This window comes from Helicoverpa armigera, chromosome 27, assembly GCF_030705265.1.
Source record: "Helicoverpa armigera isolate CAAS_96S chromosome 27, ASM3070526v1, whole genome shotgun sequence".
Classification (NCBI taxonomy): Eukaryota; Metazoa; Arthropoda; class Insecta; order Lepidoptera; family Noctuidae; genus Helicoverpa; species Helicoverpa armigera.
The window spans coordinates 2,901,968-2,925,238 of NC_087146.1; the positions used below are offsets into that span (position 1 = coordinate 2,901,968).

The 23,271-nt window shown below is 35.6% G+C and overlaps 1 protein-coding gene across 3 annotated transcripts in view; it reads left to right on the top strand.

The window, feature by feature from the left end:
• Nucleotides 1-1,348: 1,348 nt before the first annotated feature.
• Nucleotides 1,349-23,271, top strand: part of LOC110373773 (probable nuclear hormone receptor HR3) — a 132,721-nt gene continuing 110,798 nt past the window's right edge. For 2 of the 3 annotated variants that reach the window (XM_049844360.2, XM_049844393.2), the window contains exon 1: nucleotides 14,974-15,517. In XM_049844360.2, the coding sequence (XP_049700317.2) occupies nucleotides 14,986-15,517 (532 nt within the window). In that variant the 5' untranslated portion in view covers nucleotides 14,974-14,985. Of the gene's footprint in view, nucleotides 1,624-14,973; nucleotides 15,518-23,271 lie in introns of those variants that run through there. The other variant, XM_021331122.3, reaches the window with a different exon arrangement.

The following is a 23,271-nucleotide window of genomic DNA, read 5'->3' on the forward strand; positions in this document are numbered from 1 at the left end:
CTAGACTAAAAGCCGACTTCAACGTTGCTGGGAAAAGGCTAGGCAGATCTTTCGAACAATCCCGCACCAGTGAATATTTTGGTCCGAGATTGTTTTTTTCAAATTTCTAAACATATTTAGATATTCCTGTTTCAAAGGTTTTTATAACTATCGGACATATACATATTTGGCGCAGTAATTTTTCGTCCTAGGTCGAAGATCTATAGGCCGCTCCAAGACTAGATAGCGGGATGCAGTGGTGAAAGATATGAAGAAGTGCCGGGTGCCTGAGAGCGATGTCGAAGAAAGATCGAAGTGGAAAAGAAACATCAAGAAAGCTGACCCCACCACCATGTGTGGTACAAAGCAGGAAAGATATTGCTTTGAATTTAGTAAATTTGAGTTAATTAATGGCCCAAGATATTTGATGAGTTTCTAAAAAAGTTGGGTAGGTCTAAAAACATACACTGCTGGACTGCTGCCTCCTCCAAGCTGAGAGCATTTGGCCATACTCACCGAGATGGGCATACGTGTTGGTGATTGCATTCGCTCTAGTTCAAATATTGCTATTCTGCTTTATGTATTCCGAATCTTGTAAGACTCGTAAAATAGGAATCGTTTGCCCATAAGAGGTCGACGGCCCATTGGGACGGCCTATTGCCAAATTATAAAATGTTGAGTCAGACAAGAATCATAACAATTTTTCGAGCTTATGAGGAATCCCACGAAGCCATCTTGTGGATCCTCCCTGCGTCGTAATTTTTCTTTCCCTGGCTCAATAATCAAACCCCTGACAGCTAGCAGTTGCATTCGACCAGGTAACACTCCCATGTCTCAAGAATTTCAGATCCAATCAAATAAATGTCCAATAATAATAAAAATGCCACCTGGGCCCGTTTATCTAATCACCTTATCAAAATTATTCAAAGTACTCTCGCATCATTATGAAAATTATTCAGTTTTACATAATCCAAAATGCCCGACCGATGTGTGTGAAGGCTTAAGCCAGCGGGGCCATTAAACTCCAAAGAGATGAACATTTTACATTCACCTCTGCTTGGAACGCCAATATTTCAATCAATGACTTTTGCCAATCATCAGAAACTTTATTCTCTCTGGCCATGCAAAATAACTGCAGCCCATCATAGATTTTACGATGCCAACAACCTGTGCAGAAAAAAATACCGGAAAACTGCGATCATTGGCAGCAATCAAAATTGACCGTAAATCGAATTAGCCACGCGTCCAAAATCGTCGTCGTCGATGGCAGAAGAAGATGTGAGTGAAGAACCGGCCTTAACACCGTTACTGTTCGCATCACGAAAAAAAATACAGTTAGCCCGAGAGTCGAGCGCGCGCCGCAACGAAAAAAGCACAACTCGGTGCTACACCACATCTCTAGGACGTACGCCGGGGATCGGAACGCGCGGGAATTCTGACATTGACAGCTCAGTTGGCGCCAAACCAACAGTTTCAAATTGTGCATTATCCTGTGCCGTGAACTCGTGCAAACTGTGTTTCTAAAGTGAAAAATGTCCGAATTTGGATAATAGAATTTTTCTTGTGTTAACTGTGTTTTATATGGATTGTTTCACAGTGGTGGCCCGTAAAGGATTTTTGACAAAATGCCGAGTACAATTAGAGGTGAGTTCTAAGTTTTAAAAAGTTTGCAACAGATTAAATATCTCATTCTTACCAAGAAGTTTGTGAACTCTTTGGTTAAATTTATGTCATCTAATTTTGACTCAAAATTAATGGGGAATTTTAATGGGTTTTTATTCTTAAATAAATGTGAATGGTATTTCTAAATATGTTTCATTGGGAATCGTGATTTTTCACGCTGAAACGAAAAATGTCGTGTTCGGCGTTTGACAGAGGTGAATGCACTTTTCTGTTGTGTTGACGGAAGCAAAGTCGTGAGTAACAAAGGTAAAATTTGAATTTCATACGATAAGCTCAAGTTTAGAATTTCAAATTTGGCCTATCTGTCACTTTCTACTAAGTTTGCAAGTTTAAGGCTGATAAAAAAAATATGTATTGATTTTTTTTTGTGAATTGAAGTTGATTGAATTCAAACGATTATTAAAATATACGCTTATCAATTGAATTATAAAGATATATATATATATATATATATATATATAAGGTATAAGATATAAGGTAAATTAACGACACAAATTATAATGAAGGAGTTAAAAAAATGTTTTTTTGCCGAATTCGAAAATTACTCCCGCGTGTGTCAAACAGTATAAACAATTATGTAGGCTAGATTATGCAATTATGCTTTAATCTACGTTTTGGGTTTGATTGTACTTATTTGACAATAAATTAGTGAAATTTTCATAATTTTGTGTATTTTATGCTTATGGTAATAGCTGGCTTAAAATGAGCCATTATGTACCACGATCAAACTTTTTATATAAACGTTTGAATTGCGAAAAAAAAAACATCCGAATCGAAAACCTCCACCTTTTTTGGAAATCAGTTTAAAATATTAATTCACAGTCCAAACTAAGTAAAACTACCCACCCAAAAATGAAAATCTATGCCAAAAAAACCATAGCCAATTTTTATATAGCTAACGTGAATGACCCAGACTCCTTTAATAGCAGTCTAGAACTTTCGACTATGGCGGTCCTACGCCAATGAAATAGTTAATACGTTCGTCTATGAATGCTAATGACGTAAGCTCTAGGTTACTGAGGTAACTATCTATTTAGTTGTACCGTTTCTTAGCAATTGCTGTGCTAAAGTAGAAGACAAACTATTCTTCTTCGCAAATTTTGAAGAAAAAAAACATTCAGTGTTTGATAGCCCATTTGTCATACCTGCCGTGGCTGCGGGATTGTTCGCGCGAGTTACTGCGGCGCTGTACATAAAGGGTTCCAGAAGGAACATGGTGGGTTTTAGTCAGTAAGAGTCTGACACTCCCTCACTCTGCACCCACAGTGAGAGGGGTCATTTGATGATGCCTTATAAAAATAGCCCATTTATCGAAGAAGGCTGTAGGTTCGTTTTTATGGTGAGTTCTCTCAGGATGCGGGTAAAACCACTAGCGGAATCTAATAGCTACATTTCTTATTACTTGACCTAGGTAACATTGATTTTAGATCCGAATTGTTGTTAGGTAATACAGTAATTTTATTATTGTTTCTACAATGCAGACACTAATATACATAACTAAGGTCCAATTGTAGTTTTTAGCACCATAATATACTCTATGTTCTGTGATAATTTTTCTAGACATAATTTTCATTTAACCAATGTAGACTATTTCGATATCAATCTTATTTAAAAGTTTCGGTACACGGTTAAAACATAGCCTATATCACCCAGGAATAGTGTAGCTTTCCATCAGTACCAGAATTTTTCAAAACAGCTTAATAGTTTCAGGGCCTATCCAATCCAACAAACAATGATATATTACCTCTATAAGTAAACCAAACTGTTAGAGCCCGCCTAGACATTCCCCCAGCGGAATCTTAAGTCCGTCACGTGGATGCTAATTAGGTCGTCTGTAGCTGTCCTAGACTGCATGGCGTGACCCAGCTGTGGTCATGACGTCATCGTTCCAGGATATATTATGTCACTTCAGCTGTTGTTACCCGTAGAAGGTATTAATTCTCCTGGTTCGGTTGGTCTTTTATTTTATTCGTTGAAGGAGGCTTAAATTGAGCAATTGGCTGATATAAAGATGATGACAGTTATTTTTTCGGTGTAAGTAGATGTTACCCTTACATCATATGGCTAGCCTTTTCCCAACTATGTTGGGGTCGGCTTCCAGTCTAACCGGATGCAGCTGAGTACCAGTGTTTTATAAGGAGCAATTGGCTATCTGATCTCCTCAACCTACCCGGGCAACCCAATACCTCTAGGTAAGACTGGTTGTCAGACTTAATGGCTTCTAAATACTTGTAACGACTGCCAATGATGGCAGTGGCCACCCCTATGTTTCGCCTATAATTACGCCAAGTTATGCAAAGTGACATAATGCCTAGGCCTTTTTACACATAACTTAATTCAGACGTCCTAAATTATTCAGTAACTAATGTGGTCAAGTGAAATAATATATTAAGGACTTTATAATTCTAATAAGAACTATACATCTTTTGGGTTGGATATCGCTGACTGACTAAATCCTAATTAGGAAACGATACAGGACTTCTACATCATACATACTCTCTTACTATTGTATGTGCTTACCGACAGGGTCCATAATTGTGACATAAATTACCTATAGAACAACAACTGTAAACATTATGGTATGCATTAAAGAATTGAGTATTGAGTACGGCTTTGATAAGGCTTTATTACAGCTTAGGAAGAAGGATTTTTTCCAATTTTCTATTTGAATAAAAACTCTTTCAACTTTTTTTCATCTGTTACAACTTGTTGCGTGTCTCCAAAATTTACTCTTATGGCATCTGCGAGGCCAGCTTCGAAAAGTGACAGTTGGGGCCATTGACCTTTTGTGCCGAATTTAAATCCACAGTTTGTTTTTGCGTCCTTCGAAAAAAGCTTTAATGATACAAATCCTCATACTACATTCATTTATCTCTATTTTTAGTATCCTTGATCTTGAACTTCAAAAAATACAAACAAAATTGACAAAACTCCGAGCTTGATTTTTGCGTCCTTCATAAAAAGCGCTAAAGTTATAAATTCTTTACTCATATCATATCTCGCAATTTTAAGCATAATCTTCATATTAAAGAAATGCATACAAAATTGCCAATACAATAAAAAAACAAAATTCTATAAAAAAAACATTCTTAATTCAAAAAAAACAAACGTCATAAACAAACGACATTCCAAATTCGAATCAATAAAGCAGCATCCATACATTCGCGCGCTGTGCGGCCAGCATCGGAAAAGCGACAGTAGGGCGGTGCTCGGCCCTGGGTACCGTAAGCCGCAATCCCTTTCTTTGTGACGTAGCGTACGGTACTCTGTGCTAGTGATGGGATGCGTTGTTTGTATCGATAAGTTGTAGGCTTTAGGGGTCGATAGTTTGATGTTGCTGTTAAGTATGTAGTTGGTTGTTATTTGTGGCTGAACTATCATGCATTATTATATGTAATATATACATATTATATACACTTACTATTTATCATCATCATCATCATCATCATCATCATCAGCCTATCGCAGTCCACTGCTGGACATAGGCCTCTCCAAGTGCACGCCACTGAGATCGATTTTCGGCTTCTCGCAAACTTACTGTTTAAAATAAAAGAAATTAAAAACATTAATAAAAAAAAACGAATTAAACTGTTATTTGTTATGTTGTGATTGGGCCTTATATGTATGTATTGTTATTTGACATGTGAAAAATTTAAGAGACAATTTATAAGTTCTTAATTAAAAATTGTGGATTAAAATCCCATCGGCAAAATATAGGTCAAACAGTCAATAACTCTTATTCCCACACACATAGAACCTACATTCTTTATCCAAAAAAATCTAGCTCCAAGCCACAGTCTATCGACAACGCCCCCCTCTACCAGTGACGTAGCCTAACGGTGATCGCAGTTAGGCTCACCCACATACGATGTAACTGTGTGCACGCGCCCGTTACATGGACGCGATCCGAACGTACGACGCCGTGGGACCGGCTGGCTGTATGAACGTGGAGAAAAAAAAAACGCATTCGACTTGACAGTACGGCAGCGTTTACTCCAGTATGTTGTTTGAGTTCCGTGGTCTTGGGTTGGCGGGAAACGCCATTTAAAAAAAAAAAATTTATTGATGCGTTATTGATGATATTTAGTCATGTTTCTTTTAAGGGTGGTTGTTAGAAAAAAATAAAGTATAATGCTTCTGATATAAATTGATTAAAAATTTACTTTAGCGGTTTGAAAAAAAAATACTGTATGGTACATATTATAATGTATTCTAAAAAGCATACCACCTATTTGCACATTAAAACTGTCGTGGCCATTGTAAAGCTTTAACAATCCTTACGAGCAGACTAGACCAGCTACTGAGTCTGACAATTGTTTAGTGGTAAGATTTGTTGTCAAACCTCGTTTTCTGTGCACTGTTTTGTAGAGATCAGACAGACACAAATAAGTATGGAGGTTGACAACGAAATAGTTAGGTAAGGCTAAGTAGATGAAGATCTTACATGATCACGCATAACACTGAAATTACATAATATTAGTACACTAGGCCACAATATCAAAACCGTCTTAATTGAGAATTGTAGGGACACCATGAACTTTAATATACTCATCTGAGCTAACATTCATTATATGCCTTCACAGCTACTTGAACCAAACTTACCTCGATGTAAAATATGACAGACATTACTAAAAATACATTTTCTGCTTTCGATATGTATTTTACTTATACAAACTTAACTAAAAATATAATACTTATTTATAGTCTATAGTACACCATAGAGTCGTGCAGCAGTAACAAACCTCCTTTCAACAAATTTACCGACAGAAAAAAAAAACTCGTTTTAAAAAGTAAAGTTCATTGACTTCACGAATATGCAATGACCAGTTCGAAAGGTAAAGATGTAAAGATAGCCCAGTCTTAGTCTAGACTGTTTTAGGACTTTGTCTACGTACAAATAAACTAGGACATATCGATTTTGTTAAGATTTTTTAGCCTTTTTGGTAACACAAGTTTTGATTTGGCTGAAACAAATTATATAAATTGTTTTAATTTGTATGTATTTCAAAAATTTAGAGCTTAATGAAGTCATTATTATATTCTCAAATGTTTACTTATTTATTAAAAAAAAAGAATTATATTTAGCGAATTTTTATCGTGCCTCAATAGCAAAAAATATGTAACTATACCCTAAATTGAGTACCCATATAGTCTGAACTGTCATTTTTCATGCTAAGAGCACTTAAGTATGACAAATGCCAAAGACATTCGTCCGATATCCGGATACCTAACTGGGTTGAGGAGGCATGTTAAACACTGGTTCTCAGCTGCATCCGGTTAGACTGGAAGCCGACCCCAACATAGTTGGGAAAAGGTTCGACAGATGATGATGATGCAAGACTCAAGGCAGAAGTTGTATGTATCAAGTGGTGGACGTTTGACGACGTCAGCTCAAAACAATATCCTGACTGATAGTTGTACGTGTATGTAAAAGTTATTTAATTTGAAATAAGTTAGCTCTATGTCCGGTGACGCCCTATGACTGCGATTATGATGAATTAAATATATGTAGATCCATTTTATATGGATGTCGGGGACCCTGGTTAGCGAGTAGAAAATGATACGCATCGCAGTAGCAGCAGCAATAGCAGTAATAGCATTCTTATCTAGCAAAAGCTTTTTTCTTAGCTAAGGGTAATAGCAATGAATATAGCAAATCTTGTAATTTTTGTATCATGAGACAAGATGTTTTTCCACGTAAACCTTCCTACGAAGTACCTATTCAGTAGTAAGTTTAAAAACTGTCTATTTCTTAATAGTAAAAATAATGAAGAAATTTCGCTCCATAGCCCAATCAGTCATTAAAGTCTGATCGGCTAAAGAATTGGTGCCGAATCCGGTCAGTGACCCCGACCGGTCTTCGAGCAACGTTTAATAAAAAGTATTTATTTACTACAAGCCCGTTATGTGGCCAGTGTCATAATATTCTATTGATATTTAAAAACGCTAGTTCTTAATTTAAAAATGTTTGAAAAAGTTGTAGACTCCTTGTTCGGTCAATGGCTTTGAATTCACGACTGTCAAAAAGTTTGAAAAAAAAGAATGTGATGTGAACTTTTTGTAAGTTGAATCACGCTAGGAATTTTCTGTATGTGAATTTACATACAGAAATATCATAAATGTCACATACATTATGCAATATTATTACAGTCAGGTGAGGAAACATAATCCCAAAAAAATGCAGGACATGACAAAAGAATGCGATACCGTCATTCAGTTGTAAACCTTACGTAAGCATTAAGCATATTACGGCCTTGCTCCCCAAAATACTAAAGCAACCAAAAAAAAAATACCGTTTTATAAACTGTCAGATCCATACTAATCATGACCTATATTCCGAATTCGAATTTTAAAATTCGCGCCACGGGCTATTCGAAGTTTGAATTCGTGAGTGGAAAGTTGCGCAACGCAGAGGGTTCAATGAACGCGTTTCGGCTATTTCCCGTTAGGAGTCGACGTGAACGAGGTTTTACTTTTAAATTTGCAATTTAGTACCGCTATCGGACAACAGAGGGCGGTAACTCGTTTTACTGTTTTTGTTGATTTATGTGCGAGCCGGTTTTTTAAAGTATGTGTAGTAAATGTAAGTTTTCTGTTTTTTTACGATGTAAAGTTAAGCCAACTGAACTATGTTTAGTGGTAATATTTAAATCTGGGAAAGTTGGTCCTTCAGTTGCTATTGGAGTCTAACAGTAATACACAGGTAAAAAACTACCTATTGTTAATTGATATCGTCGTCTGAGAGTGAAAATCTCGGTAATATACTATTTGCTCAATTTTGTACTGGGTTTTATGTAGACAGCACCTGCAAAAGTTGAGGTTTTCACTCTCCTGCCGGGGCTACAGGATTGTTCGCGTGAGTTACCGCGGCGCTGGCACACAAAGGCTTCAGAAGGAACATGGTGGGTTTTAGTCAGTAACAGTCTGACACTGCCTCACGCTGCACCCACAGCACAATGTGATCATCATCTGGGTTGAGGAGGTCAGATAGGCAGTCGCTCCTTGTAAAGCACTGGTAGTCAGCTGCATGCTGTTAGACTGGAAGTCGACCCCAACATAGTTGGGAAAAGGCTCGGCAGATGATGATGATGATAGATAAGTTATGTTGGACATAAAATGTTGGTATCGTGTTCAACAGCGCGAGTAATTTCAGGCATGATGCAATTTGTTGGACAATGTCACGATACAAGATGTTTGTATGTAATGTTTTAAGTTTTGTAACAGTAAGAAATATGAATATCAGGCTTATATTAAGGTTTTTGTTAAGATTACCTATCTGGAGTTTGAATCCAAATATCACCTTATTGAAATAACTCCTGAAATAAATAAGTCCTGCACAGGACTGCAAAATCAAAATCGATTTGTAATTTTTTAAGCTTATTTCGTTTTTGGGTTTCTGTAGTCAAAAGGCTCCGAAAGCAGTGAACCGATTTGAAAAATTCTTTCATTGTTGGTAAGCTAAACTATTCCTGGACCCGAGTGTAACCGCAAAAAAGATGGTACATACCTATGTATACATGGTAAGACTGTAAGATTTTTCATGAAGTGTTCTTATATTTTCTTAAATAAATATAAATAATATTAAAAGCTCTGCTGTCATAATTACGTAGCCGCCATTTTGTTATAATACGTCCAATTATTATCATGCGTAAATTCGTAGAAATAATTAATTGCTGCTTCTGAGATTTACGGCTATTATCACTACCTTGGAAAAAATAATGTTAAAGCAGTATTTTTCCGAAACATTTTTGGTAATTATTAAGTAGTATTTTATTACATATTTGCTAGACATTTTCACACGAATTATCTTTACTAATTGTCAGATAACATCTATATTAGGTGATACATATAATACAGTTGAAGACTTTGTTTTGTTATAAGCATAATTTTGCAAATACGGGGCCGATTCGAAAATTTATTTCAGTGTTAGATAGCCCATTTATCGAGAAAGGCTATTGGCAAATTTTTACTTAGTTGCGCAGAATAATGAGTAGTTCCCACAATGGGCGGGGAGTAGTACTCAATACTCTGTAAATTCATAAATAAGAAAAATAATATGTTCATTCACCAACTTTTTACTACAAAAAACAAAAATATCAATAAGTATGATAAATCCTCCGCCGAAAAAAAAGTACAACCATCTAAAAATAAACATTTGACAACAACGAAAACTGTCCCAAAAAAAATCATTCCACCATCCATTGCTGGTCACCAACGACTCAACTTTGTAATAAGACTAACATTTCCCGCAATGTATGCTAAATTAGTCGAAATTTCACACAATTTCAGTTCGCAATAAGGCTTTACCCATCGTCCTTGAAATCCACGCCGCATAGCGGTTCACGCACACACTGACACAAATATACATACGCCACCCACACAGACGCACGTTACCTAGGTCATAGCAAACGTAAATAGATAGACTACCTACATATAGAGTTCTAGGAAGCCTGATAGCTTTTTAAAGCTCTTTTTCCTTTGAAAAGTAATTTAAAAATGTAATGGACTGTTTTTTTGTTGTTGCAATAATGTTAAGATAGCTTTTATTTAATAACTAAACAAAGGAAAGTATATAAAATTAAATTGTAAAAGCTAAAGTATTATTTACGTCATCATCATCTGCCTAGCCTTTTCTCAACTATGTTGGGGTCGGCTTCCAGTCTAACTAGATGCAGCTGAGTACCAGTGTTTTACAAGGAGCGACTGCCTATCTGTCCTCTTCAACCCAGTTACCCAGGCAACCCCTTAGTAAGACTGGTTGTCAGACTTTCTGGCTTCTGACTACCCGTAAAGACTGCCACAGATGTTCAAATGACAGCCGGGACCCACCAATTTAACGTGCCTTCCGAAACTCGGGCGAACTCGTCATAATGAGATGGTCACCAATCACCCACGGTATAACAAAATAGATTTTTTTCAAGGAAAAATATTGTTTTGTCTGTCTATCTACATATATAGTCCATCTTATTTTCTATTCATCTATCTAGACACACGGCAGTGTGTCCGCCAAGTTCGAGCAAAAAAAGCGACACACCGGCCGTGGGTTATATTACACGAACCATTTCGGGCCAAATTCGACCCCCCTGTAACTCAAAATCTATTTTATTTACGCATATCAAATTTCTAGTATCTGTTGAGACCCCCTCACTTATCTAAAATACAAAATTTCATTAATATACCTATTGTAGGTCTTGAGATATTGACGTCAGAAAATCGCTATTTTTACTATACACTCACTGACTGACTGATTCACTGACTCACTCATCAAAAACCTAGACCACTTCCAATGGTCGTATTGACTTGAAATTTGGCATGGAGGTAGGTCTTTATGTCAAGGTAAAGGAAAAAATCTGAAAATGGCCAAGTGTGAGTCGGTTTCAAAATAATGAAGGTCTTTTATACCCGGTGTTTTATACTCCTAAGGAACTAAAACGAACTAAATTTATCTATATTTATATAATATATCTTCGAATGGTACAAAGGTTTGTATTTAGTCAAAGTAAAGTAAAAATCTGAAAACGGCCAAGTGTGAATCACTTTCGAAAATAACGAATGTGTAACTTTGATCCACGAACATAATATATAATAACATGTCATGTCAGTCAGTTGGTAAATCTAGTCCATTTAGTAATCTAGTTCATTTCTTTGTAAGAAACATAGTGCATATTAAAAAATCTAAAAGATAGTTTAAATGAGACATTTCTTTAACTAACTTCATCATAAGAAAAAAATGAAATAAACAACCTTACAAAAATAAATGAAATCCCACCCAAAACAAAAATGTGAAAGACTGCCAAGTTCGATAATATGGGAATGCTTCGCCTATAAAAGAAGTGAGATCTGAATAAGTACCAAGTTCCATACACATACCTCAGTTAAAAATAGTTACTTTTTAATGATGTTACTTGGCAAGTTTTAATAGAAAATTAAATACTTGATTCATTGCGTTAAGTAGGTTTATAACAAGGTACGTGAAAACTTGCCAGGTAACATCATTAAAAAGTAACTATTTTTAATTGAGGTATGTGTATGGAACTTGGTACTTATTCAGATCTCACTTCTTTTATAGGCGAAGCATTCCCATATTATCGAACTTGGCAGTCTTTCACATTTTTGTTTTGGGTGGGATAAATAGGTATCTGTCAAATACAGGGGTTTTGCAAGAGATGGAGAGGACGTTTCTCTCTTATTCAGTTTAATAAAAAAACTCGACTATTAGATAATTTTACTGGTGATCAAACTATTATTTGACTGAATTTGTGAAGTTATAACTACAATAAAATTATGGTTTGTGAAGTTATCTATACAAATATATAGGTACTAATATCATAAAGTTTTTTTGTACCCTAAATGCTCCGAAACTACAGATGCGATTGGAAAAATTCTTTCACTGTTTAGAAGCTATATTGTCTCTGAACAACAAAATATAAAATTTTATCCGGGTACAATATCCGGGTCCTTGAAATTGGCATAGTGAAAGAAATTAAGTACATATTTATGTAACGTATGTAATTAATTTCTTTTCTAACAATAGATTTCTTTTTCTTTTTTAGACATACTTATGTGTGCAGGCTTGTAAATAGCTATTCGATAATATTACAGTTATATATCATTCTTTTTCTGTTAGTCTGTAAGCCTTCTCTAAAATGTAATTAATAAATACAATCATAATTATTTTCTACAGGACACTGGAGAAACAGTACGGAGCCTATTTAACACAAACAAACAATGAAATATTTCCTCTAAACAATTAATAATTAAAATGTAAGCCCTCCCAATTATACCGAGGGTTCCTTAAACCTTGCTACATTATCTATTAATATATAAAGTTAGGAATATATTGATTGGTCCGTCCTTCGAACAGGACAGTCGCTTCGATAATACTTGGCCGTTGTCTTAGTAACTGATATGTGCTATAGTTTGTACCTGCGGCATCGCTTGTGGTATGTATTTGAAGATACTATAGTTTTCTATATTAATATTATGTAGCTGAAGACTTAGTTGGTTTATTTATTTAGTTATTAGTATACTACCAGGATAACAAATGAAAAATATATAAAAATCATAAGTTGGTTTTGTTTGAACGCGGTAATCATAGGAAATATTGGTCCGATTTGAAAAATTGTTTCAGTTTTAGATAGCCCATTTATCGAGCAAGGCTATTGGATACTTATCCTGATGCATTATCTAGTTCCAACGCAGCGATGAAACTACTTTCGAAGCTAGTTCTGATATATGTATAAGCTATATTATTGATTCTTATCAATATCCATTCAGCTATTTAAACGCGTAAGATATACAAAGCGTCAAGCATAGGTACCCATATTATCCTTCTTTACAAACGTTTCACCCGAGTCTTGTGGGAGCAACATCCGGCACCCGGATAAAAAATAACCTATATGGGCCTTACTACAATAACTTAAAACCCTGTTTTACACTTGTCTAATAAAATTTTGGCTGCAAAATGAACCATATGTCAACGTCATAATTTGACATTTTTTTAGACAAGGCATAAATTGACGTTTAAAAGTTTTTGTGGTAAGACGGTATATGTGTTATTCTGCTATATAAATTATATTACGGTTTCTTATTAAAATCAGTAGTTTTTACCTGAAAGAGTATCAATCATACCCACAGACAAAATTCTGCATTATTTCTATTTTTAGTACTATATTCTAAGTTTTGTTAAAAAACCATTATGTAGTAACGTTCCTTGCGAATGTTTACTTCGACTTTCCTTGTTTTGGCTGTCATCAGTAGTATTATGTAATAGAGCTTTGGTAACGATAGCAGAATAAGTAGATGTAAAAAATTTTTAAAGAAAATAAACGGCCGACGACAGAATGATGAAAAGATACGACTGACAATTTGGGAAAAATATGTTTTTTTGGTTAAAATAATGTAATACTCCTTATATTTCAAACTCAGGACCAAGATTCTGGCGTCTTAGAATGAATCATAAGATTAAAAAATATGTTTTTGTTTTAAAATTTTGATGGCTTTAAGTATCATGAGCTTTATTTGGAGTTTTTCAATGCTATGCATACCTTTTACTGAAAATAAATACTGCAAAAAAATTTTGCTTACCTCATCAACATAACACTTAATAACGAAAGATTTCCCATACACAAACTACCACCACCTTAATTTTTTCCAAGCAAAACCTGAAAAAACAGCTAGTATTATATTCAAGGCCATACTAAAAAATTATCCGTATTTTTGTTCTCACCATACTACCAACATAAATTCGATTATATGCTTTTTCACAATCCTGAACGATCGAAGCGCGTAGAGAGGGACGCATGTATCGGGTTAGAGGGAGAAAGAAGATGTGGGGTGTACCGCGCATGCGCGGACACGTGCCTACAATGGCCGACTGAATACACGGGGTGATTTGGTGAAGATCGGTCTTGAGATATGTTTTGGTAGGGATATAATTTGGTGGGTGAAATTGTTTTGTGTTAGTTTAGCAATGTTTAGTAAGATATTTTAATGTGGTGTGTAAAATATTTTATTTTTAATTTTGATATAAAAAAAATTACACATAGTATATAGTAATTTACTTTGTCGATAATATGTGCTAAATTGGCTCTGCAATTTTCAATAAGTTTTATGTGAAATTCAAAGCGAAATAAATATTTGTTTGTAGGTTATCGAAATAGATTTTTCATTTCTGAAAAAGAAAACTTGGAAAAAGTATTTGAATATCCCATTTCACTAACAGTTTATCTTACTAATAGAATCTGGAAAAAAAATTAACAATAAATAAATATCTGCAAACCAAAAATCTTCAGATTAATCCCGAGACAGCTACACGGAAGTGTGTTGTGCAGCGGGCCTACGCGGCGCGGCGTAGCGCTACGCTTTCGTAGGCCTCGCAGTGGCTACGACGGCCAACGCGCGTCTACGTCGCTCTCGAAATTAGGACAATGTGTCAGTGTGCTAACAAAACAAAACAAACCTAACTATGTGAGAACACGTCGTGCCTACAACCCAACACTGCCATTAATTAATATATTTCTAACGCACAACTAATCTAAAAACCTTTACTAAATCCATTTTTCGGTAGGACATTCACCCCTGACCTAGTTCCGATGCATCTGCGCGCTGCACTGCCGCAGTCAAACTAAACAAAACTAGTATCATCATAGTGTTCAAGGACGTACTTAGGAGTGATACCCGTGTTCATTAGCTCGTAATCCTTCTAGAATAGCTTCGTGCAATAATTTTAAATCATTTCTCGACTGACTCTGATAAGTCTGAAGCGTTAGTGTTGTGTCTGTATCGACGACTGGTATCGAGAGTTGAAGGCTGTTTTATTGAATGATGGCGGGTCGGGAGGGTTCCTTGGAAGGTCAGCTGACGCATGTCATCCAGCACCACATATCGCAGCCAGGGACGGAGGCGCAGGTGAGCGTGCATCAAGTCCAGAGCCCCTCGGGTAGTGGGACGAAGAGGCACCAAATTATCATTGACATCAAGCAAGACATCGACATAGATGAACTTTCCACGAGATCGCTAGCAGAAAGTGTGATGGAAACCCTTGGAGCTCGCTCAGCTGCAGTCTACATAGACAACTCTCAAGTGGCTGGTGAAAATTCTGGAGACTTAGAATCTTTGACAACAGTTAACGTCATTGTAGCAAATGACTTGAGTCAGGCCGCCCCGAGCCCTCAAGAAGTGGACGATCCTGATCCTCAAGTGACTCAAGAACCTGCAGAAAGTTCGGGGATTTTGCCTGGGAATCGTATAGCTGTGGACAGGATAGTGGAGATGACGAATGCCAGTACATCCGGAGAGTCTACATCCACGACAAATACTGCTGTGACGACGGTAGCCACCACGACTGCGTCAGGTAAGCGCCATCTTATTTCATGCAGTGATTGCTTTATTTTTAGGCGGTCTGTCCTAGATTTTTAAATGTCTATTTTAGGGCCAAATATATCTAGTTTCTTGTATATATTTGGAATTGTATCTGGGGCTAATAATATCAGTGTTAAATTGAGGCAGTATTGCGCTGTAGATATAATCTTTTGTTGGGCGGAAACATGCATTGATCTGTACATTGCTTCCTTATAAACGTTTCTTTGATCGATACATTTTTGGGTGCTGTATATAAGCTTGATACGAAACAGTCTTTGAATAGCTGACTTTCTTTAAAAATAAGTAATATTGATACACAATGATTATATGACATATGGATAATCGTATTAGGCTTAAATTGGTTTTTAATCGGATTATTTAAATACGTCCTTGACTTAAAATATAAAACAGCTTAAGTATTTAAAAAATGCATTAAGTTATGTAGACGTTTTTGATGAAAATACAGTGAACAACAAAAAAGTTATTTACAATGATTCATACTAGTGTAACAGAAATTCTGTCGTACCTATCTTCACGCCAGTACTACTGAACCGATTTAAATGAAATTTTGTACACAGAAACACTTAGCACTTATACGCAGATTTTGGGCCAAAGCTTGAGAAAGGACATAAGCTTGCTCTTTAACCCGGTGCAAGAAGTAGTTCCTGTGTTCCTTAAGCGCTAGATATATCTTTTACAAAAACCCATAATGTTTTTGGATAATGTTGTGCAAAAGTACACGAGCATTTAAAATCAGTCCAAAACATCATCATCATCATCATCAGCCTATCGCAGTCCACTGCTAGACATAGGCCTCTCCAAGTGCACGCCACTGAGATCGATTCCAAAACATCAAATACATGTTATTAACACACGTATTTCAGCTTTGTTAAATAAGGGTAGGTTTCATAGTTAATATACCTATCAAAATAGACAAATATGCGTTGCTGGGGAGTTTGCTGCGTATATTTGGAAGAAGAGGGGGAGGAGGGGGGCGTTTAAGGGGTTGTCTTTTGACATTTAACGTCCATTAAGCTTACGCACACACTACAAACTTTTAGTCGGCCGATAGTTTGTTTGGGCTCATAAAGCAGTATGAAGATGTATGGTAGTAGGTACGTTACAAATTCAGGTATTTAGCCAGTATCAGAACGACTGAAAATTTTGATGGGGATTTAAGATTTTCTTTAAAAAAAAGTGCCAACTATGGTGACAACTGTCGACCAATTGTTTAGTTCGCAGGGTGCGGTCTAATGCGATGAATGTAAGTTTGAATCTCGTCAAAATCGTAATTTGATTAGGGTAAAAAAAGGCTAGGCAAATGATGATGACTTTGGGGCATTTATATAAATATTTATATGACAATAGTGAAGCTCGTGGCCAAGTAATAGCTGCATGGGTCGATCAGAAGGTTAAGCAACGCTTGGTGGTCAGGGGTTAAAGAACCATCCTGTAGGAAAGATGTTCAAATGACAGCTATCTCAAGAGATACAGACTTGATATTACAATAACATAGACTAGTATTAATATCAGCTAAACAATCAAAGTCTTTGTAAAGAGCCTATTTCCACGTACCTGTGTTAGTACCTATATGTTTGCTTAAGCACCGGATTTCCTGCTTAAGGGGATTTTCTGAGCACTGAGATTATATACAAGGCATATGTAGGTAGTTGCCAATTATGTAAAGTGGTAAGAGGATTCAGTAACTACATACATAGGTACAGCTATTATGTAGTGATAATTAATGATTGATCAACGGTTAAGCTATGTTTGGCGCGACCCGTAGATGGGCGACAATCCCAGTCATTCTTGTTTCTATGTATAGGCTGTGCCTGATATTTAAAATTACATTTTAATCCCCAAAATTCCTTTGAAAATAATACTGCAGAAAAATTTGTCCCGTTGCAACAAATCAGTACACCCGGATAAAATAGTACATAAGCCTTCCTCGGTAAATGGGCTGTCTAACACAGAAAGAATTAATCAAATCGCTCCAGTAGTTCCTCAAATTAGCTCATTCAAGGACGCAAACAAACGAATTCTTCAGATATACACCGTCGTACCACAAAAACTTTTAAACGTCTATTGAACACTGGTCTAAAAAAAAATGACAAATGATGACGTTGAAATAAGGTCCGTTTTGCAGTCCACATTTTTTTAGACAAGTGTTCAACAGATGTTTTTTTGTAGTAATGTTTACGTACCTAGAAAATCTAACCAAAACAAAAGCTTACAATATCGATACTCCTAATCGACATAGCCACATCACTTTTCTATTCTTTTTAGAATAACATGCATTCTCTTTCTTATTCTTGTAAAAGTTTTCAGCGAAGACAATAAATACTGACTGTATGAATGTATGTACATTCTTCCCACAGCTGGGCAAAGACCCCTTTTCATACAGAAAACGCGAGGATTGAACTCTAGATTTTCTGAAGAAAGACTTGTTATATAAGACCACTTTATATATAAATAGCTTTTTGTTGATCGCATTAATTATTTAAAACTCTAAAAAAGGTATGTAGGATTGATAATGATTGTGAGAAAATAGCTTAGTATTGATAAATTAGTGCCGTGATAGATTAAATCTATACATTGGTATAATAAATATGCAGAGGAGTGATTTTTATACATTAAATAAAAAAAATTGCCTAAAAGATAACCAACAGAACCGTTTTCTAGCATTTTTGGGATTTTTGTATATAATATGGAAAAGCAAATACATATAAAAAAGTTTCTTTTTGATCAGGGTAACGTTTGTTGTTTTAACAAATTATTTACTCACTAACATAATTTACTATATATTTACATATATACTAAAATGTTAATAAACAAGGATTTCAAGTCTATATTATGTGTACATATTAAGAAATTAGGACCCTAGTGCATGCATGATCGGTTCCTAGTAACCTACATACATCCCCAAGTGCAGTAGGCTATCTTCCTTTCATAAATATAAAATAATAACAAAACTAAAACTACAAAACAAGACTAAAAAAGAGCGCAAAATTAGACAAAAAAAATATTATAAAACATTTCATGTCATGTTCATCAATAAAAGCTTGATTTATCGAAATTAAAACGGTAACCCACACCGACATAATCCCATAACGGTATACCTATAACTAAATATATATAACACAGCTAAGTTTATCATCATACATCTATAAATAAAATAATTATGACATTCTTAAATACCAATTTTATTTTTACACAACTACTAGCGACATCTATTGCCGAGTAGCCGGTACTAGCTTGACACAGAACAAGCTGCGCAACGGTACTTTTGTGTATAAACCCTTTTCTCAGGCAGTAATGATTACAAACAGCAATGGGACACCCGGAGTTGTTTAATTATTTCTATTACGGCCACTCATTTGATAATTGAGCTCTCAGCTGCTAGGTCATTGACGTTTAACGACATCTAGCGGTAAACTTGAGCAACTGTACATTTTATTTTTATTCCTACTTACTTCTTAGTGTTTCTTCTAAAGAGTTTTAATTGCACTACTGTAACGACAGACATTAATCATAGATACAGCGAATAGCGTCTGCAGTGAGTGTTTTTATCAGTCTGACCTAAATATCGTTATGAGTAATCGAAAGCACTAGAGTGCACACAAACCCACATTCAAACTACAAAGTTACAAGGCACACATAAACAAATGCAATTTACCCATCATCGATACAAAATGCGCAAAAAAAGAATTACCGCGAATATTACGGTAGTGCAGCGCCATCTATTATCGGGTAGCGACATCAGTTTTTTGCCGTGTACCGTTCAACGGGACCGCTAGCTACTGACACAGTTTCGGCTCAGCTGATGTCGCTAGTGTGGGTGACGTACGTGGGAAATGTGTCGATGTGTGCGTAGAATCCGGGATGCACCGCGCCGTTAGTTTTGGTTCTTTATAGAAACCAGTTGGAGTGCCATAGCGTGTTTGTTTTGTGTTCCAACCTCTTTTGTACTGAGGTCTTTGACTGTCGTTAATTGTTTTCTAAGAGCAAACTTTAGATGGCGTTCGAATTTCAAATTTTTGATGGCGCGATTTTGTTTTGTTTTATGACGTAAAATTTAGTTTTTTTTTACCGAATGCAGCGGAAAAAAGATGATATGATTTTTAATATTGTAATACTTATATATATTTTTTGGCAAAGGTAGTTATCTAGGGAAACTTGTTAGGTACTAAAAATATATTTATTAAGAGCTTTATCTCATAATATTATGTCATGATCATCATCACCTTCTCTTGTAAAAAATGAGAAATCATGAAAAACATTGATATGCTAATAAGTTAAAAGATTGAGTAATTAATATCGTGAGTAGACTGTCGTAAAACTAATATAATATTTTATACTTCCGTAGTTTTGGTTGATTCCTTACATAACCAAATACATAGCATACATTAATTTTATTGATCCCGGCTGTCATTTGAACATCTTTGGCAGTCATTACGGGTAGTCAAAAGCCAGAAAGTCTGACAACCAGTCTTACCTAGGGGTATTGGGTTGCCCGGGTAACTGGGTTGAGGACGCCAGATAGGCAGTCGCTCCTTGTGGCACACTGGTACTCAGCTGCATCCGGTTAGACTGGAAGCCGACCCCAACATAGATATTTAATCATGGCTGGCAAAATGTTTGCGTTAGAAAAATTAGGGGGTTATCACGTTATCTAGATATTAATATTTTACGTCTAGACTAGCCTTTTTCATATCAGTCACTGTCCTAAATATTATTATCAGAATTTCACGCATAAACAAAAGAGTGTTATCTACAAAAAAGGCCGAATTTTAGGCTGATTATTTCGTTATCAAGTTTCGTGGGTGTGAAAGTAATCTGCCGTCTAGCCTTTCTCTAACTAAACTATAGTTGAAATTGGTATCTACATATGTACTATGAATAGAAAAACCCTTTGATATGACCTATCATAAATAATTGTAGAACCTACAGAATTATGAATTTAATTGTGAATTATTGAGGACTTTGTATTATAGTCGGTTAAGTACTTTTTTCATTCTATAACATATTTTCAGTCGGCTTCTTCGACTTAACTATTCGCGTACCTAGATAAAATGTGCTCTTCCTCGATAGCCCATTTATCAAAAACGAAATTAGATCAGCCAAAAACATTGAACTTATATGTATATATTCTCTCTTTTTCAGGTAAGCTACAAAACCTGTTGGTGACGACTGTTTTTTAAATCACTGAAGCTTATTAATGCAATGCAAGATTTTAATAGAATGCTACAGAAGTACAGATGGTAAGTTTTGAATTCTTAATTCATTGGGTACACCTGGATCGTATGGTGACTACTCTGCGCACCCGGTAAAGTAGCTTATAACCTTCCTAGATAAATGGATTTCTAATACTGAAAGAGTTGTTCAAATAGGTCCTGTAGTTCCTGAAATGTATGCAGTCAGACTCTTCAGCTTTTTAATTTTAGTAAAAATTTGTGTGTGTGGTGTAATTTTGGTAACTGTTTCGTCCTATTTAATCCTAAGCAAACGTCAGTTTTCTTAAAACTAGTGTCTTCTGTGAATTTTCACGTTAAAATTACAAAGAAGACAGAACTTTTCTAAAAACGGACTATTTTGTTGATAAAAATGGACCTTAATACAGTACAGTAACGGAATCTATAACTGGTCATATATTCTTATATTATTTTTGTTGTAACAGTCAAAATTATTGTACCTACTTTTCAGGTTAAGTATATTGGCGCCAACAGTATAACCACTCGACTAATTTTATCAAAACTTCAGCAAATTCTATATTACATTATATTTAAACGCCGTCTACCATTATTTTGCACTAGGTAAAGTCTGCAGAGCCGCCTATATAAAAAAAAACTTTTTTTAAACGTAGTCAGTTGTTCACTCATAGAGGAAGGGAGTGAGTGCCAGTATGACGAGTGACAGGGGAAAATGGAAGAGGATGACATATTGCTCCGACCTCAAATAAACTTGGGAACAGGGCAGGAGAAAGAAGAAGAAGAGTTATTCACTCATAGTGAAACTCCTGACAAAATAGGTCTTAATGTGTCCAGGATAATTGGTAAAGATTAGACAGAAAAATATAGTTTTTAAGATGACTACCTCATATAACTATTTGTTACCAGTGGTTTTACACGTGTCCAGAGATCCTTCTTCCTCGACTTCCTTCACCCGGAGAAATATTAGTATAGTTAAGCTCAATCCTTCTCAGTGTGAGAGGAGGCCTGTGCCCAGCAGTGGGACGATAAAAAAGCTGTAACTGTAACAGTATAAAGCGAGTATAGAGAGAGTAAGAGTACAGTAAGAGTATAAAGAGAGAGTAGTAATTGCATGAAAATGTAACAAACATACACACATACAAACTTCGTTTATTTTAACTATCTATATAACTTCAATTTAATTAAATTCATATATGTATGTATAATAATTGTAACACGACACTAATTTGAACACACGAGTTTGGTTTCAAATTATGCTGATTGTGTACTTTTCGAAATTACTAAAATTATTTGCAAATTCGTCAGTTTTTTTGTAAGAATTGCAGTTGCTAGGCCATTGAGAAATGATTTTGGTGACTTATAATAAATTTATAATTATTAAGAGTCACTTTTTATTGAAGTTGTTTCATAGAGTCTTCTAAGTACTTCTGAAAGATAATTCCGGGCTGGCTTCTGTAATTTTTTGTCGTTCAAAAAGTGTTGTTTTGTAGCGAAGTTTCAGTAAATGATTTTGAGTTTTGAGTTCTATACGTTTAAAAAAATACAAAGATTAGAGAGAGAAGTTGTACATAGCTAGATTGATATGGAGTAAAATTTGTATAAAGATAGATCATTAATTTGACGAGCTTAGGATAATTGCATTCGGCGTCATTTTCTTCTAAACACAGATAAAACTGCGGGATTTAACTACCAAATACAAACTATTGGGCAAGCGTTCCAAGGACACTTCTTTCCGCAGCTGGATAAAAAGTAGCCTATATCCTCTCTCTTTGGCTCAAAGACTATCATCATCCTTCGAGCCCTTTTCCCAATTGTTTTTGGGGTCGGCTTCTATTCTAACTGGATGTAGCTGAGTATCAGCGCTTTGCAAGGGCCAAAGACTACGTATGCGAAATTTCATTGAAATCGTTTCAATATTTTCAGCGTGAAAGCACAGACAGACAAACTTACTTTCCCATTTATAGATAAGGTTTATTAGTAGAGGCAAAATTTTTCAAAAAGGTACCTAATTCATACATAACATTGTATAGTAGTCGAGTATCGTTATTTATATCGGACATTGACCAACTTAACTAGATAACAGTTATCAGTGAGATATGACCTGAAATTAGGTTAGTATATCTTTTGGAAGTACTTGCTTTTAACTGTTTTTGGTCGGCGAAAATTTGTCTTCAAGGAGTTTTTAGTATGGAGTTGTAAACTGCGTATTTGGTCGGTTTTTGAAAGAACGAATATATGTACCTGAATAAAAATATTATATTATACTAATAGGCACTATTCCTTAGCTTTTGTTATGGAAATAGGCGTCAATTTCAATCGTCAAGTCAATTCGAAAATTACCGTCTGTCTGTCAGTCTATCCGATTTTCAACTATTGAACCATTGGTATACAGATAGTGTTCAGCCTGAAAAGCGTATACAATATATAAAATACCTAGGCTACTTCTTTTATCCAACTGCGGGAAGTAGTTTCCTCGGGAACCGTGGGGAACAGTTAGTATGCATTAATTGGTACTTTGTAGCTCGATTCTCCATCC